The 18,839-nt window shown below is 40.9% G+C and overlaps 1 protein-coding gene across 4 annotated transcripts; it reads right to left on the bottom strand.

The window, feature by feature from the left end:
- Positions 1–51: 51 nt before the first annotated feature.
- si:dkey-240h12.4 (death-associated protein kinase 2) lies at positions 52–18,626 on the bottom strand. Of its 4 annotated transcripts, XM_030347399.1 has the most exons (14): positions 18,341–18,626; positions 12,468–12,547; positions 7,938–7,989; positions 6,360–6,490; positions 5,731–5,952; positions 4,706–4,844; positions 4,374–4,503; positions 3,522–3,570; positions 3,187–3,213; positions 2,722–2,874; positions 1,863–1,908; positions 1,604–1,693; positions 1,179–1,256; positions 52–878 (listed from the first exon to the last, which is right to left on the bottom strand). In XM_030347399.1, exons 4-14 carry the CDS (start codon positions 6,416–6,418, stop codon positions 798–800), a joined length of 1,074 nt encoding a protein of 357 aa, XP_030203259.1. In that variant the 5' UTR covers positions 6,419–6,490; positions 7,938–7,989; positions 12,468–12,547; positions 18,341–18,626; the 3' UTR covers positions 52–797. The 4 variants fall into 4 exon arrangements, with proteins under 4 accessions (XP_030203259.1, XP_030203258.1, XP_030203260.1 ...); XM_030347398.1 differs by lacking the exon at positions 7,938–7,989 and having other exon boundaries at positions 493–878; XM_030347400.1 differs by lacking the exon at positions 12,468–12,547 and having other exon boundaries at positions 493–878; positions 18,341–18,600.
- Between the last annotated feature and the right edge of the window lie 213 nt (positions 18,627–18,839).

Raw genomic sequence — 18,839 nt, 5'->3', positions numbered from 1 at the left:
AGTATACTGAAGCTTGTGTTCTGAAAGCTAGAAGTTAAAACCGGAGTTGAGTGCATGGTGAATATATTTTTTATTGTTTTTTTGGTTACCATTTTCTTATTTTTTATTACAAACTGGGATAAAACAAATATGATTCCTCATCTGGAGCTCAACTTTATCCTGCTTATTCGACCAAATGGCAAGGTGATGTCACAGTAAATCATGCATTTTATATAATTTTATATAAAAATGTAGCAAGGTAACCGTTATCTGAACATTGATGCTGATTGATCAGTTCACATCCCATTCAAGTAAAATAATTTTGCTTGCACCTTGTAAACATTTGTTGTTCTTCAGTCACTAAACCTTCTGATGAGCCCACCCCAGACCCAGTTAACTGTTTCACTATCTTCAGTTGTGCTCTGCTGATGGGAGCTTTTGTAAACTCTGGGTGGATATCGTCCCCTGGCCACACTCCAAGTCTACTACATTTGAGTAACGATGTTACCAAACTAATTCCAAACCCTGGCCTTTATTTGCAGCATACCCACTCAACGTCCATACCTATAAACCCACAATTGCATTATGCCAACCATCATCAAGGTTTGTCTGTGTTAATACAATTAATGGCATAATCCAAGAAATAAAAAAAGTCCATAAAAATACAAGTTCCAGCAGTTGCCAGAACTCAATATTTGACTCATTGTTGAATTTAGCATCTTTCAAAGCATTGTGAGCACATGGAAGAAATGCTGTATTTTCTCACTGCAGTGTAACCATCGCTATACATGGGCAACTCCAAGTGGTTCTCATAAGCATTATGAACTGCTACTGAGCCTGCGACGCATGAGAGAGGCTGGCTTGCTCTCTGTGTCTTCAGAGTCACTCTCACAGTCCCTCTGTGGAAAAGGCGATAAGGCATTCTCAGTATGGCGCGTTCAACAAAACATTACCACATAAGACACCTACTATCCAGTTTGATACACAAGCATGGACCCGGAAGGTACAGAAATACTTTTTGATGTTGCAAACATTACGACAAAAAACTATCAGACAACGACATATGGTCTCGCACAATTTCTGGTATTCATGGTCATACAAATCTATTAGTATTAACTTCATAATTCCTCGATAAAAAATCCATTAAGGGATCATTAATCATCTGATCTGATCAATTACAAATAGCATAAAATGCTCACCAGTTCTGCATTTGCCGCTGAACTTAGAAGTTGCAAGCGCATAAAACGGTTGCACATCCACACCATGTTGAACGACATCTAGAGAAATAGTGAGAGTGATATAAAGAGAAAAAATCAAAGAGTTTATTGAGAGTAGAAGAGGGTTGTACTTTGGTCCCACCATGTTGTACCAACTGGCGCCTGGGGAAGCGAAAAAGATATTAAACAGCATTGAAGCCAGATATGACATTTATCAGGAAGCAAACAAATGTTTGAATGCAATCATTTCACAAATCACTATGAGGAGTTCTTGCTTGTAATGAGAAACACTGACCATTATAGTATCAATGTTTAAAGGTCAGGTCAATATTTCAACATGTTTTAATAGTTAAGAAATTAATTATGATTGCACTGGCGAGAATAGTTCTACACGTCATACCACTCACTTTCCATTTCCTCTTGGCGTTGAACTTCTTGAAGTTCTTCATGTTTATCGAGGAGCGATTTCTATTAGCCATCTGCTTTCGGGTCATAGGCTGGAAAAGAGAGTTATGTTTGTGGTTCATGTCGGCTTACATGTAAATGACATTGTTATGACATTAAAGATCAAGCAGTCAATACCAAAACCCTGCATGCATTCAATACAATTTGTTTGTTTGTATTAATTCATTTAACCCCATAGGAATAAATGAGGTCAATTTTTACCTTAATCCACTGATGAATTAGACATTCTTCAGCTGTCATTCTTTCACTGCAATGAACCATCAGAAAAAGACAAAAAAAAAGTAAAACAATGTGTCATAGTTACACAATAGATAGGGTTAGGCTTAGGTATGATAGATAGCACATGAACTTTGATGATGTTTCATAATGATGAATGAATGTGCTTTTATAATGATTATTGTACTATTTATTTTATTTAACAAGTGAAAAGATACATTTATTCTACTACAGTTTTATCACATTAAAGGAGCTAAGGTGCTGGAAATAAATCCTGATGTTTTACTGATAACCAGGTATCTTCAAAAGTGTTTTCAGTAGTTACCGCTAACACCCAAATGTGTCCGGCGGAGACATGAACAATGGAATTAATGACAAAATGCCCAGACCTATCAACAGTAACCCCTATTAATGGGGTTGTTGAATCCGGAGTGCTGTTCTGCTACTGGAAGTCTGCTGGGTAGTTCCCTTGTTCCACCTAGCTAAGTGCCAGGTTGTCCCTGAGCAATACACCTTACCCTTATGCGTTCTCTCACTGGGGTATGAATCGGTGTATGAATGTGTGACTTTGAGGCACTAATTGTCAAGTTCTACGAATGGCCAAAGGTTAGGGAAAATACAACATCAATGTGGGACATGGTTGCAAGGAACTCAAGTAGCACCAAAAAATACCAGGACCAGAGTTTGAGTCCCATGGTGGTGACCTCTGTAGTTTGCCAGCATCAGTGCAACTCGGCCCACGATCCGTTACGTCTGAAGTGAGTTTAACATTGACAGCAGACTCATAAAAGTTTGTTTCAAGCCTCACGTTGTGTCCACTCTACATATGGTAAATGTGACTTACATTGGATCCATTACCAAAAGTTTCTTGATGAAATCTTTGGCCGATTCACTCGTCATGCTGAAAACGTGCTCGGGAAACTCAAACTTCATGGCGATGATGTTCTTCAGAGTCTCCTCATCTGTGTTATCTTGAAATGGTGACAGACCACTTAATCTAGTGAGCAAGAAGAGAAACCAAGAATGAATGAACGTGTGAAACTGCCTAGAAAAACTATTTTGAATAGTTTCTTCAGTCACTACATTTCGGTTGAGTTTGAGTTGAACAGAAATATCCGCTGCTCGACACCAACTACAAAAGGAAATGCAGGCGGACTTTCAACATTTTCCCAATTACTCAACAAAATCTGCTAGTTGAACAATACCAATTTAAGAGCAACACCACGTATCATGACCTATCTGACTCACCGTTATGTATGACTTCAATGGTACTAGAATGAATGTGTTAGTGCGCGAAGTAACAACTTACAGTATGTAAGTAATCACGCCAATGCTCCTACAAGAAAAGAGACAAATGTTCATGAGCAATTTCGCCTTCACTGTGAAATAAAGAAAGAACATATATTGGCTCTATTGGCAACAAAACTGCTGAAAAATAATAGTACTAAGAATATATGTTTGGGCACACCCACACTTTTTTTTGTGAGCTTGATAAAATGATATCAGAAATGATTAGAAATGTACTGAGAATGACAAATAACATTGTTAGGCAGTGGAAGGACTGCTGCTGAAATAGAAAGGGTTAGGGAAGTGATATCATGCACTTAACTGCCGAAGTATTACATGGTAGGATAATTATTTTACCACATGTCCGTCGCTGTGCTCAGAGGACTGTAGTTTATCACCTCGGGCGCTGTGAAGAGAATACAACAGGGGCTTTAGAAAGGGACCGATACATTTATATGTCTTCTGAAGCAATTTCTTGACTTATTTCCAAACGAGTCAGTTATTCAACCTGATAAACATAAATCTTCTTACTATGTTTAAGCTGCACTACCTGACATTTCTACATTCTAGAGTTTTTTTCTGGAGGTCAAGTTGTGCCCTAAAGCAGGTAACCCAAAATCAGTTTTGTTTCGTTTTAAACGTGGTCTTATATGATCAACAACATAGTAATCCATGCCACTTTATCAGTTACTCAAATAGAGAAAGAACTAGAAAAGTAAACTCCTAAGTTTGCCAAACTTGTCTGCCAGACAGTTTTCTAACGTTCCACTCTGCTCCAAACGGAGGAGGCATTGTTTTGCAACGTCAAAATGCCTTTTTCACACACAGCAAGGTGTGTGTGTGGATGTGTGGAATACTTTCTGGTCGTAACCATCTCTTCAGCCCTCTCGCTACAAGAATACAATCTTGACTAGGCTTGAATGCCTGTGCCAGCCTTCCTCAAGTTCAAGTAAAGCCAAACCCTAAACAACTTATTTTAGATGGAAAGTTAAGTATTTGGCTACAAAGCAGTGATATTGATTGATCCTGATCCTAAAAACTCAACGCCCAATGTTTTAAAAGCATAGTCCACATTTGGAATCAAACTGACTTGAGATTGAAATTGAAAATGATTGATTTAATTGTTAATTGTTCACTAGTTATTTGCAGTTTTTAGTGAACATGTAAAGTCAATCATACCAGTCCCACCAAAACAGTATTGACACTTACGAATGTATTGTGGGGTTCCACACATACTCTTGTACTCCTCTCCTTGCTTGAACTGGTGGGCCAATCCAAAATCAATGAGCTTGATAGTTGGGTTTGCAACATCTTTGTCTGACAGCATAATGTTCTCCGGCTGTGTGGACAGAACAATACATCTTCAGGGGGAAAAATCGAATAGATATTAGGTAGTCCCTTCTCTGAGTCACTAATAACTAACCTCTCAGAATAGAGACACCTGGATGTGAATATACCAACGTCAACAAATTAAACGTGAATCACCACGATGTTCGGAGCTCATTGCGTGCAAAACCAGCTGGACATTTCCATTGGCTCACCTTGAGGTCAAAGTGAGCGATGTGTTTGCTGTGCATGAAGCCCACCCCCTCCAGAATCTGCTTCAGGAAGGCAATGGCCTCGCTCTCCGTCACGTTGTCCTTGGCGGCGATGAAGTCGAAAAGCTCCCCGCCACTGATGCTGAAGAGATGGAATAGAAGAAATTGATCCATCATTGAAAACGTGTTGTCCTTGTGTCACTGAAGGCACAACAGAAGAGATGGAATAATATACATGTTAGGTTTCAATCATATATGACAGAATACAGGAATCTTACAGGAAAGGAAAGAATGTGCTGAGTGGCAAAATCAACGATAGACAAAAACTTTTGGTTTTAAACCACCAAAGACAATTGTTGTGATGGAGTTCTTCACTTTGCTCTGAAAGCATGTGTATTATTTCATAGCTATTCATTGATACACTGCAAAGCGTCCTAACAAAAAGCATCATTAAGAAGATTAGAAGCATAATACTTAACAAGTTATAGCATTAAACATGACATTGACAAACTACAGTAGCAGACTACAGAAAAAAAAGTTAAATGCAATTGTTAATATTAGTTTATTAGAATATACCTTTTTCTTTCAGCCACCCACATATATATGTCAAATACAGTTCATACAGTGTAGTGCAATAAGTAATCAGTGTAATCTGTAATCAGTGTGCTCTCTCTCCAGCACCCTCAGAGTGGAGCTGCTGCTTGAAGGACACAACAGATGATCCAAAACAAACGTGCGTTTTTCATTACAGATCTAATATTTTCAAAGGCTTTGATGCATGACAGCAGTGACAGATGTGTAGACACAGCAACAGACGACGTGGTGACGTCACCTTTTGTCTGACCATGTCCTTTTTTTCCCATTCAAATAACAGAGTGTGAGAATGTAGCCGCTTGTGACGCCTCAATCTTATGGTTACGTATCGAATGAAAGAGTTGATAAGCAAAATTGTAATAATAACGTTGAAAAAGGATGAAAATAACAGCGCTCGTCAAATATCCCCATTTCGTACAATCCCACAGACTCACAGCTCCACAATGAGCACCATCTCCGCGCGGCACTCGAACACGTCCTTGAGGGCCATGATGCTGGGGTGCGTCAGGGCCTGCAGCAGCTCCACCTCGCGCTCCACCGCACTCCGCTCCACGCCCAGCCGGCTGCCCGCGCTCTTGCGGGTCTTGATGAACTTCCCGGCCCACTGGGCTCCTGTGGACCGCTCGGTCACCTGTCGCACCTGCCCAAAGTGTCCGCTGTGTGGGGCACAGGCAGAGTGGATCAGCACGGTTACTGTACGCACATCACATGTGTCCATTGATACAAGACTGTTTGTCCATGACTGTCAGATTGTAGCGTTCTTGGGGAACATGAGAGAAGATCAGTATCTGTTATGTGTGACACAATGATTAAGTAGTTAATTCAGAAGTTATGAGGGGAAAAAACTATCTGTATAATAGTGATGCTGATATTGATGTGTTGCAAGGGCATATTTTTGTTCAACGAGACAAAATAAGCATTTTTTACTCTTTTTCTTTATATTTGATAATATTATAGAAGGGTTTGTTGGTCATCCATGAGCCATAGTTCCCAATAAGGAAACGTTTTTCTAAAGAATGTTGTTGGAGGAACATATTTTCATGCACGCCAACATTCAGGTTACCTGCCAAGAACAACGCCGATATCATAAAGGTCTGCAACATTCTCATGTTTGAACGCCATGCTGACGCCGCTTGTTCCGACTCTTTGGTAGACTTTAAAGATCTCCAAACTTAGCACCCATCAATCTTGAACCTATAAAAACCGAAGGCATTTTTATAAGTCAAGAGATGCATCCAAAATACCTATCTTCAAGGGAAATATGTGAGTACGTACACAACAAAACAACAACAACATGAAACAAGTTATGCAACAATAACTTCAATAATATGAATGTAGAGTTAGCACAGAGAGCGTAGCAATAGAAGGAAAAACCGTAACCATCTTTATGAAACAAAAAGATTAACAGAAATTTGCACGGCAGTTTTTTTTAATCTGACTGACTTTAGATTTTTGAACAATGCATATTTTGAAATCAATTGCTCAAAAAGCACAATCAGACTGTTATATTCAAAACCCAAAATTAAATATCTAGATGGTCATACGAGTCTAGATGATTTGTCCAAGACTACTCATTTGACCTATTACTACTCATTTGACCTATCGTGATAGTCTAGTAACAAATTGAAGACCTGACATTATTCATGTTTGAATCGCATGGCTTGGGTTTATTCTGGTTTCATAATTTTAAATGGACATGAATTTGAAAGGTTGGTTCCTTTTCTCAAACTTTCTTCTATCCTATCCGGATTTAATAACTCCTGCTGCCGTTTATAACGTTTGGATTTTGACAGTTGATGAGGTAGGAAGTGTCAGATCCTCTGAGAGCAGCTTTGCCACAACAATCATTTTATTTCTGTTTTAAGCATGGTATCTGAGGAGTCAGAGGTGAAGACATCTAATAAACATTGCTACTTATTATTATTTATACCTTGTCTTTTCCTTAAATGACAAACCAGAGCTGCTTTCTCATTACCATTTAAATAAAGCCTTTATAAACGGCAATAAGATGACATTTTATAATTACATGTAGGATAGCAGCTATGAACCTTTCAAACTGGCATACAGAATCAAGATGCAGATGGTATATCACGAGGGCCAACTGGAGAGATGAGACACTAACTCCAAGCAGAGAGCTCTAGAAACCATTCATCCTCATCTCCCCATCTGGCTACAGTCCTCCATTTCTGTAGAAACTGTCAATACCACTCAAAGGAAGCATCCTGATTCCTGTCACACAGTGACTGGAGGCCTATCCACTGCTCGCTTGGTTGAGCCTTCAAGGCATTCCCTTGCCATTGTCAAGAACAGTGACAGAGCAGATCCAGTACTGATCCATAAGTATCAACAATAAGCCTTATTCATATACATATACCCTGCTTTGGGAATCATCCAAACCATCCTATGGAACTACAATTCTGGAGAACTTTCTGTGAGACTGGACAGTCACAGCACAAAGACATCCTGGTTATCACGGACCGCGTTACATACTAAATTTGTCATGCAAATGAGAGATCAAAATACCAGCCCAGTGGCCAAATCTCAGTTGTACAGCATTGATATCGATCAAGGCTGTGATTTCAAATCCCACACTATCAAGGAGCTACGTGCTTTAGCTTGCAAAGGTAAAGTGAGTCCATACCTTCAAAACATCTTAGGTGGTTCAATGGATCCCTCTAGGCTTTCTTCACGCCCTAGCAAAGTGAAAGTGGAAAGAGCATGTAAAGCCACTAACTCATGCATACCAATGCAATCACTAATGAAGTCACAGGTTTCCTGCCATAATGTCCAACACCAACATCCTACTCAGGTTGCACTCTGTCCACTCACTCACAGTGTATTAAGAACCTCAAGGGTCCATGCTAGGGATGCAACGATTATAGATTCTGATGGTACGATAACAGTTTGAAAAATAACCACGCTTTGAGGGTTTGACCAGCATTATGCATTCATTTATTTCACAACACTATGGATGTATTAAATCACATGTGCATTCTTTAATTATAGGTTTTATTGTGTTCACACCAACATTTATATTTTTTCATATATATTTTTAATTTGATTGATCATTTTTTACATCTGGCAGGAGAAAATCCTTCCTATTTTAGTTTTTTGATGTTTGTTTAGCTCAACCATTGTTCAGCTGATGTAGCATAGACCCCCTCAAACATTAATGCCGCTCTCATGAAAGCATGTCATTGTTTTTCCTGTTGTAAATAGGCATGTCCTGCAGAGTACCACAATAAAGAAACATCCAGCCCTAGCAATGATCTCTTAAATCCACGTCTCCTTACTCATCAAAATAATTGGATTTGATCACGCTTTCTGATACACATACCCCACGCCACCCGTGGCACACTAACAATGTAACAACCGTGAATGAATACCTAATCCATTTCTTCACTCTCCGGAGATCATTTAGATTACGGCTGGTTGAAGACAACTGGTTACCTTCGTATTTGCCAACCCAATTTGGCCTTGAAAGTCTAACATATTGGCCACATGGTCAAAACATCCCGCTTTGATCGAGTTCTGCATCACAGCCTGAAACACCCACTCCTCGCTCCAATGCTATAACTTGTAAAGATTTTTTATTTATTTTGTTGAAATCCACATTAAAAACCTCTACATCACAGATAGTGAACATAAACAATAAGGCCATGCGCTGGATGGGATCGATCCAACATCATCGCCGCCCAGTTGAGGAAGGCGTTCCACAACCATAGTTCGATTTCAGAGTCTGATTGGACTCTGGGGCTGGGTAAGGCTCCACACCTGTTGCAAACTGAGTAATCAGTGGGCCCTCTCCACAAGCACTCAGGAAGAGTTTTCCGAGATGGCAACATAGAACATCTGGCCAATCAAATCAATCAAGACCGGATTCACCATCACATCATCAGCAAACCGGATTCAACATCCCCACACTCAGCCCGGGTGAATTATATTGGGCTCTTCCAGACAAAGGACACAGGGTGGTGATGTTGGATACGGTTTATTGTAAAGCTTTGTTGATCATGCTACATGGCCTGGTCATTGTGGCCAAAGAAATACTTGCCAAAGTGAAAACCATAAAAAAATATCCCAAACACTGGAAGAAAGGCCACGTCCCATCTCCCTCCTCCTGTCGTCCTGCTCCCACCAAACCCCTCCCTTCGCTCCCCCAGCCCATGGGCCACCCCAATGGGCCTCTTCAAGGCCTGTGTCATCTCAGAAGACCAAATATCCATCAATATGAAATTTTGAGAAAAGAGCTTGTAAAAACCTGGTGAAAAAAAGAGTAAAATATCTTTAGAATTATTATGATAAATTATTTGCTATTTGTCTTCAGTTACAATGGACCCTAACAAAGGACTTCTGTGGCTTCCTAATTTCAGTAATGGCTGCCATCTGGTCGGGGAGGGGACAGGGTGTGCTATTGAGCAAGGCGGGGCCATACAAGCTCTTTAGGGAGGGAGAGAGTGAGGTGGGTGTGCATTTTAAAGTGTTTCCGTTTGGCCAAAGTAACACAATCATTTGTGCGTGCGGGTCTTAAATGCCTCTAGCATCTACTTGGAGATTGGCAAGCTCAGCAGGGCATCAGAACACCTTTTTATCTGTTGGACTTCCTAATGACAGCAGTGTGGAATGCATCATTCAGGGGATTGAGTAAAGTGCTGCATATTGAATCCCAGTGAAGATCATCTTTGTCTAAACTGACTTCTCTTTGTGTTTGATCCGATGGATTATGATGTTCTCATCTGACAAACCTCACAGAACGCTTGTTGAGAGATATTGTAGCAAATCATAACACAATTGAATACATGTTTTTCCTTAGCATAATAATAATCACAGAATGTTATTTATTTTCAAGAAACAAGGGCAATATAGAGGGAACCTTTTTTGGTGCGACACCAGATAAGATTTAAAAAAATGCAGGGATGTTACTCAAATATTCTATAGCAATGAGGAAAATGCAACAACAGCTAATTATCACTTAAACTTCTTTCTCCATTTTAGAGAGCTCTCAGGAACAGAATCAGCCATATATCCAGACAGACCTGTGGCACCATTCTGCCAGCAAGACTCTACATCCTGTGGGCCACTTGTTTGCAAGGTATATGTGCAATGGATCCCTTGACTCTGACTTTGTGTGACAGCTACGGCCCTGTACGGATTGGACTATATTCTGTAGTTTGCAGAGCTATTTCTAACAGGGGGAGGACTGAATGTCAGCAAAAATGTGGATAAATACTAAATAAAAATAAAACATTGCGCATGGAGATTGCTTGGCAACTAGCAAGAATATCAGGTTAGCTTTTTCGTATTGCAAAGATTATTATTACCTTATAAGGCATGTTGTTAAGGGACTCAACTGACACAGTTGAGTCTCTATTGTTTTATTGTTTTATTGTCCTAGAAAACATTTTCGACATATGCAGAGCATCTGGAAATGCATGCCAAAGCCCTGGAAAACAGGAAATGGACCATGAAGACTGTGTGTGCGCGTGTGCGAGTATGTAATTGTTAATATTAATATTTAATTATATACTGATTACATTATATATATATATCTATGGCACCACCTGTAGTTTGTGGTTCCCCTGGATTTTTGCTGGGAGGCCACCCCAGGAGCTGAGCACTGCAGCCTTCTGGCTGCAGTGCTCTATCCTACCTCACGGACCTCAGGTCGCCCCTCCTACTGAAGCTCTGCAGATGACACACAACTAACTGTCTTTCACATGGTCTTAAACCCAGGTAGAAGCACATATCTCTGTGTGTGTCTGGCGGACATCTATGGATATCTAAAGCTCCATATGGACCACACTGAGCTGCTCAAGGAAAGGCATCTCCCTTCCACAAGCGCTTAATCATTATTGATAACTCTGGAAGACCAGCTGTCCTTTGCTGCCAACCTCACAGCGACCCCCCGTTCCGAAAGTTACAAGCTGTTCAACATCAGGAGGATGTTGCTCGCCCAGAAGGCAGCTCAGGGTACGGTGCAGGCTCTGCTCCTCTCACACCTTGACTGCTGCTGCAACTCCCTTCTGGCTGGTTTGAACTGCACGCCTGCCCCACGGCTCGCTACTCCCTCAACACGCGAGAACCCCAGCAGACGCTCCACTGGATCTCCATAGCATGCGGCCCTTGAGCCACAATGATGGGACGAGCTCGCCGCTGACCCCTGGACGGCTCAATGCCTACCCTACCCCATCTTCCACGCAGGCTTAAAACTCATCTTGTTAGACTGCATCTTAGTGAATGAAAATAAATCTTATCTCTCTCTATCTCCATCTCTTGTTTTCTTGCGTTTTTATGTCGTAGCACTTAAAGGCAATTGCTTTGCCAATTTCTTGAAGTTGCGCTTCCACTTTTTTTATGGTGCATCGGCATCCTCAATGTTAGCTAGACTTACTTACTTTCTGTTGCTGTTTTAAAGGATATTGCTAGTAAGGTAAATGAAATCAGACTGTTACTGTAATTTTGGAAATGTTCCTGTTCAGAGATTAAATGTAGGCTATCTAGCTTTTCCTAAAGCATTAGATTGAGTGTCCCAGGATGTAATGCAGAACTTGTTCCAACGGTTACAAACCATGACGTTTACATAGCACTGTTAATAGTGAAACCGGTTAATAATGAAACCGGTTAATCGCTGCATCCTAAATGCACGCTACAGGAGAATGCTGCTCTGCTTCCTCCTTTTTTGTAATGAAAAATAAATTCCTACAAATTGAATGACAAGGTCATCATTTTATCCCATATAGGTCAGCTTAGCTCAGGAGGTAGAGCAGATGTCTTGTAACCGAAAGGTTGCTAGTTCAATCCCCAGCTCTTCCTTGCTAAGTGTCGATGTGGTTGACTCTGCCGTCGGTCTGTCAATGTGTGTATTAACCGATGTAAGTCGCTTTGGATAAAAGCGTCTGCCAAATGCCCTAATTGTAATTGTAATTATAGAGGCCTTGCCTTGAACTTCAGAAATGTACCACAAGCAACTGGTCCATTAGTCAATTCCTTTCCGTAATTGACTAATTTTCTTATATATTTGTTAATTTGTTATAATAATAATTCTCATATCTTAGCTTTTATTTTAACAGGGAGGACAAATGTGGTAATTAACCAACCAGATCAATACAATATCATACTGTCTATCGCCTTACTTGCCAACCTAATGGAGATGCAGATGACTTGGTTTTACCTTGAGTTCACACTTTTTCTGCTATAAGTGTTGATGAAGTAGTCTCTACGGTTTCTTGAATTCCAGCTAACATCCAACCTCTGCAAGAGAGAGAATAATACGTAAATCAACAGAAGCAAGACAGCTACTACAGTTGTACCATAAAATCGACTCAAATTCTCTGTCAAACAACTTTTTTGCACTATAATAACCGATAAAAAGGGGAACAATTCATCATTTGGAGTCCAGAAGGGGAATTTGCTTGGTTAGCATTTGCTTCCGTTAGCCGCTTCCATTGACTTCAGAGTGACGGCTAGTAGCCGCTAGCTCCTGTTCATGTAAGGGTGATACAGTTTTCATTACTTGCATCACAGGCAAAATTATATTATCCGCTGCTTCTTGCTGGGTAGTCCTTGCGGATGGAAACCTATAGATATACATAGGGATGCAATATCTTTGTTTGTAGAGAAACTACAATCTTGTGTAGTTACTGGCACTCATTTTGAAAAAGCAAGTATTCGGAATACATTGGAAATCAAATGAACAGTGTATTCCCCTCACACGAACACGAGCTAGGCTACTCTCCCTGCTAGTCAATGGAAGAGGCTAATGGAAAGAAAACGTCTCGTCTGATTCTGGGTAAGACAGACAAATGGCAATTTACAGATATGTCTTAGTACACCTTTAACAAACATTAATTAAAAGGAAAATCGTACAGATCGCCAATTTAAGTCCCTATATCCTGCTTTTTTTTTTTTCTAAAATGCAAATAAGTGATTGTTCGACAGAAATTGTAGTCCAATTTGTCTGAGGCTTGGTATTTGGGCCCTGTTTGCGTTGCTATGGGTGTTAGACACATAGATTGTTTAAAATAGAAGGACTTTCCATGTGTGTGAATTTATGGCGTATACAAGTAAGAACAGATAGTGCAAGTGCACTCTCAAACATAACAGAGATAGCGCAAGATAATGCTAAAGATACAGACTGTTGGTTTGCAGACACTTCTTATCACCGGCGGCGGCGAGGCACTACCATTTAGTAGCTTCCTTAAAAGTTTTAATCTTAGTGTTCTATGAATGCCAGGTCATTGTAGTAGCATCTTTGTGAACATTTGGTTTGGTTCCGCTTATACTGCATGAGTAAACTCAACAGTAGCTTAGAAATGGTAATGCTCCATGATTAAACATTGTTGCACACGTTTTTGTCAAACAGCCATATGTATCATCATCGCTCAAAGATTTGCTCCCGATATCAGAACCATATCTACCATATTTGATTCGATCAGGTAGCACATGAAAAATAAGTAGTCCAGATTTGGACTACTCATCAATTTCAAAGCTATCATTTGGAATTAAATAAAAAGGTGTTGACTGAGAAGACACATTGTTTCTCTGATATAAAGAGTGTTTCATTTCGACATCGACAGTAACCCCAAAATGATTGTCATTGTGATGTCAAGGTTCACAAAATATGTAAAAAAAACGGTCATATTATGGTCGGATAGAGCTTGGATTCTTGGATTTAGCAATGCCTTGGTCCATGTTTTACACCAATTGGGAAAAAAATAACACATATAGTATGTATACTGTATATAGCTCAATCAATAGTGGATATCTTTCACTGCCTTTGAACGTGGCAGGCGACCACTGCTGCAAATTTTTGTTTTCATCAACTGATCCTTTTGTAAATTGGTTAAATTGGTAAAACAAATAAAAAAAAAAAAAAAATTGCTAAACAACACATCAGTGGCATTTGGATCCACTCATCATTCCGAGATCGACTTGGTTACGGCAGAGCTTCATGCATCCTAAAGGTTTCCGAACACGCACAGATTCCAAAGGATGAGAGTAGGCCTTCTTCCAACTTCCAACTGGGATGAAAGCTGTGGGGCAAGGCAAGGGCCATATGATGCCAATACCAACCACTCACAGACCACTGAGGGCTTGGTATTAGCATCATATGGCCCGCCGCCCTTCCCTCACAGCCCAACATGTCCCCCAGAGAGCCACAGGCCTGGGCTCCGCCCCACTGTAAGTTGAGGACAGCTCTTCCCTGACCTCCCGCCCCTCCCTGCCAGTCCCCGTCTCTGTCCCCCACTTTCAGTGGATCTATGTTAAGTTATGTTATGTTATGTTATGTTCCGTCCTTCGGAGGAGACGTAAAACCGAGGTCCTGACTCACTGAGGTCATAAAAGATCCGAGGGCACTTATCGCAAAGAGTAGGGGTTCCCCCGGTGTCCTGGCCCAACCAGGCTCATTCAATCTGGCCCCCTAATCATCCCCCTGTATAATTGTATAATTGGCTGACTCCTTAATTCCCTCACCCTCCACCTCGAGCTGGTGTGTGGTGAGCGTTCTGGCGCAGATTGGCTGCCGTGCATCACCCCTAGTGGGTGCTACACACTGGTGGTGGTGAGTGAGGTCCCCCCCTTCAATGTAAAAGCGTCTTTGAGTGTCTAGGAAAAAGCGCTATATAAATTCAATGCATTATTATGTGTATTCACCCTCATTCTTTTATTAATCTTCCTTCCTGCCTGACACCTGTATCTATCCTATTGATGTGTATTTAACTTCATCGTATTGACTCTGACATTTTTTAGCAATAGCTAGCGATGGACGTCCCAGTAGAAGTAGAAGTCCCATCCTCAATGTGCAAAATTGCGTTTGACTGCGCTGAAACCTCAATCAATGGTGTAGCTCTGTTGAAGGCTAAAGTAGACCATTAAAATGCAGTGTTTCCCCCAGTACTGTGTTGTTAAGGCGGCCGTCTTAACAAGAATAGGGACCCACCTTGACGACCAATCTATATTAAAAAAAATAATACATATATGTATACTTTTTTTTTTATTTATTAATATTTTTTAATTATGATGCATTAACAAAGTTGAAAACTCTAATAGGGAAAGAAAACATACTTCCATCAGGCGTAAAAAAATAAAGATCAATAATGCATCAGTAATACTGTTACAACAATGGTCGTGCCATAAGGCTTTTTGAATGGAATTGAAACGGAGACCCCCCCCCCCCCCCCCCCCGCTCCTTGACCATCTTGACTAAGACATCTTCTGGGGGAAACACTGAAATGGTTGTGTGAAGTAACAGAAACTATGTCCACATCTTCCTAGTCGGCCACTATTGACATAACCACTCCTTTCTTATTAGACTGACGAGTGGATATGCACTGGCGAGTGCATATCCACATGGTTCCTACAGTGAGTGTTCAGCCAGGGCAGCGTCTGACCCCATGTGGACCCTAAGCCACATCCTTTTAATCACTTCCTATCTTTAATGTATTTCCATTTTATTTTTGTTTTGGGACTGTGTATGTCAGTACTACGTCAGTGTCAAGCCGTGGCCGGCGCTGCTGATTCAAATTGAATCTGACCAGTAAACATTTGGCAGTGAAAGGTGTGGAGATTTCACACAAAAAATATCCATGCATAAATTCAGCTCATCCCTGTCTACGCACATCCAGCATTTGATTTTTGCCTCCCTAACATTTACAGATGAGAGAAAACGTCGATGTTTTTAAAACTAGAGGGTTTATACTATGCCCTGATGCTTATGGAGATGCTCCTATTTCAATAAGGTATATACAATATAACCAATGGCAGGGACTTTTGATAACTTTTTTAGCAAACATAATGTCAACCAGGACCTCTGAAAATACATAATCTGAAGAGCCACTAACCAGCGACTGAGATCCTCATCCTCACCTAATGAAGGAAAGCATGAATGGCTTTGTATGCAAGAATTCAACGAAGCCCCTTCGTGAACATATTAAGAGGAACTGCATGGTGTTGTTCGGTTTGAGCTTCACACACAGGTTGGTTGTCATGGCTATCACCTTTAACAATGGTTTGCGGTATGCTGTATCTTTGCGTGACTGAAACTGAAACTGCACACACCACACATCATTTTTGTTGATCAAGTCACGTTCATTTTAATTCATTTCACTTTACCGGCAATATACTTATGAAACCCCCTCATCCTAAACCCCAAAGTGAAAGTTTAAAACAAACCTCAAAATCACAACAAGTAAGATGGAGCCCCTCCTAGCTAGAAATAGTTAAAATAAATGTGTAAAGCAAACGACCTTAGGTCAGCTGGCTGGCGGGCGTGAGAGAGGGCTTTAGGGAGCGGGAATGGCAAAATTATTGAAAACAAAAGGAAAAAAAAGATATGGGCTGGCCAGCACAATGTATTAGTTATAGAATGTGATTTTATATTTAAATCCCTACCGATAAGCATTGACTCCCGATATGTCCAGGTTATTTTAAGCTATGAGTTGAAATGTTACACATTGTGACACATTCGTTGTTGTGTGCCAGCACCAGAAAGAAAAAAAAATATTATCCACTTTCCTTTAGTTATGGGGTCCTAAATCAAAAAGGTAAAGTACATTCTAAAATAGGTAAAATGTTCTTAAACATATCACACACGTTTGAAGTGTGTGGGTGTATGCAGAACTATAATCCTTTTCCTGAAAACAATCCTTCAGATGAGCTAGAAAGGAGAGAAAAAAGAGGGGAGGAAGAAAGAAGAAAGGCCGGGAAAGCAAAGAACCAGAGTAGAGGATGAAAAGTTGTGAGCATGGCTGACTGTGAAACCATTAAGCCCTTAAGTCAATGGCTCTGTGGTGAGCTACGTTGGGCGTTTTGTGTACTGATCCACCTTTCAGTGGGTGTGTCCTGTTGCCCAAAATCTACAGGACACCCTAACCCTAACTTATTTAAACTGTCCATACATGACCTTATCCATGGCACATGGAGATGGGTCTCTCATGTACCCTGTATGTATTCCTCTGGAGTTAATGTATGATCTGTGATCCTACCAAGAGTCCCTCGATGTGACTCCTGCTACTATGCTGTGGTGTATATAAACACAAACAATAACAATTGGAGCTAACACCCTAAAGCTGTTTTGCATGACTGCCTTGCATATTTAGGAGCAAGGCCAGCCATTGTCAGGAGGTGACTCCTCCTTGCTAGAAAAACGACACAGAAGGCCAATCTACACAATGAATATATTATAGGAACTCTCAATATAGCTTGTTTTCATCTTGTGTATACACGACCGTTTAAAACACATCACATGATGTACCAACAAGTGACGACACTGACAGTACGTCGATCCTCTTTAGCACGTATACCGACAAAGACTTTAGAGAGCACATACAAAATGTGGCAATATATGTCAATAAATGCAAAGATCTATTAAAAATATTTGAGATGCAATGGAGAGAATGGATTCTCGTGCACAATGATAGTAAACTCAGGTAAACGATATCTAAAATGCCATGGGCGCCTGTGGATGCGCCCCCCAGCGGCGCACAGCGTCATTACACTATCTTAAGATGAGTAACAGCGGCGTAAGGAAGAGATACTGTACAAATACATGTTTAAAATGTAGTACAAAAATCGTGTTCATGTGGATTTTGGTGGCAGGACCCTACCCGGATAACATACAGGTTAAACTAAGGGCATCAAGGCAGATCGGGGGAATATCACAAATATCCTGAATTGCCAGACTGTTTTGAAAGAGATCAGCTGCGACGTGACGGAGTGCTGATGAAAAAGGGCTAATCTCAACGTGTCTTCAGTCTTAAACCTTGTTGTGCCAGAGTGGGTAATGTGAACACAACTAAAGTAGGTAGACATGGTAAAGAAGTGTAGGTGTGAGCGGTACAGGAAGTCCCCAGACTCGTCTGGACTTGCAAAGCGTCGCCGCCGTTGAAACATTTCCCAAGATTAGGGAGGCGCACGATCCAGATCTTAGATCTTACGCTATCTGAAGAACCGCAAAATCACCATGCCATGCGATTAGGCAAACGCAACAGCCTGCCCTGAAGTGACCCCAGCTGAGAACCGTCCACGGGGAGAGATCGTACTCACCAACAACACGACTCGCCGGAATGCATGACTGCAGGTGATGCGGTCCTCACTGGATAGTGTCAGATCCTCTTCCACTCACTAAGTCGTCACGCTTCAGTACACGCACCTCGGATCTGGTCCTGGTCGATTCGTCGTTGCTTAAAATATACACATGTTAAGTCTGAGTTGGAATGCGGATAGAATTTGGTCCGAGAAAACAGCCTTCCAGTTTATAACATGCTGCAATAGCTTCTCTAAAGGAACCTCCCCTTCATAGGCAGCATCTAACTTCTCCAGTGACGTAGACTGGTTCTCCACGAACAAACCTGTTTGTGAACCCATGACTCAACGCCTACCACAGAATTATCACGATGTGGTAACTAATGGAATGCGGTTTTCGATTGATTAAGTTAAAGTGGACACAACGCCACCAAAGTAGGTTTCAGGATGCCATTCACAAGTCTGCATGAAAATAAACTAAGGACTACTACTTATACTACTACTACTTAGCCATTATATT

This window comes from Gadus morhua, chromosome 22 (genome assembly GCF_902167405.1).
Source record: "Gadus morhua chromosome 22, gadMor3.0, whole genome shotgun sequence".
NCBI classification, from domain to species: domain Eukaryota; kingdom Metazoa; phylum Chordata; class Actinopteri; order Gadiformes; family Gadidae; genus Gadus; species Gadus morhua.
This window is presented reverse-complemented; position numbering and strand designations above follow the sequence as displayed.

Excerpts from the sequence above, each read along its gene's own strand:
- si:dkey-240h12.4 (XM_030347399.1), bottom strand. The coding sequence starts at position 6,418 with ATGGCGTTCAAACATGAGAATGTTGCAGACCTTTATGATATCGGCGTT. Across the intron at positions 4,845-5,730 it reads ATGGTGCTCATTGTGGAGCT|CATCAGTGGCGGGGAGCTTT; the intron begins GTGAGTCTGTGG and ends CCATCTCTTCAG. Across the intron at positions 3,214-3,521 it reads AGCACAGCGACGGACATGTG|GAGCATTGGCGTGATTACTT; the intron begins GTAAAATAATTA and ends CTTTTCTTGTAG.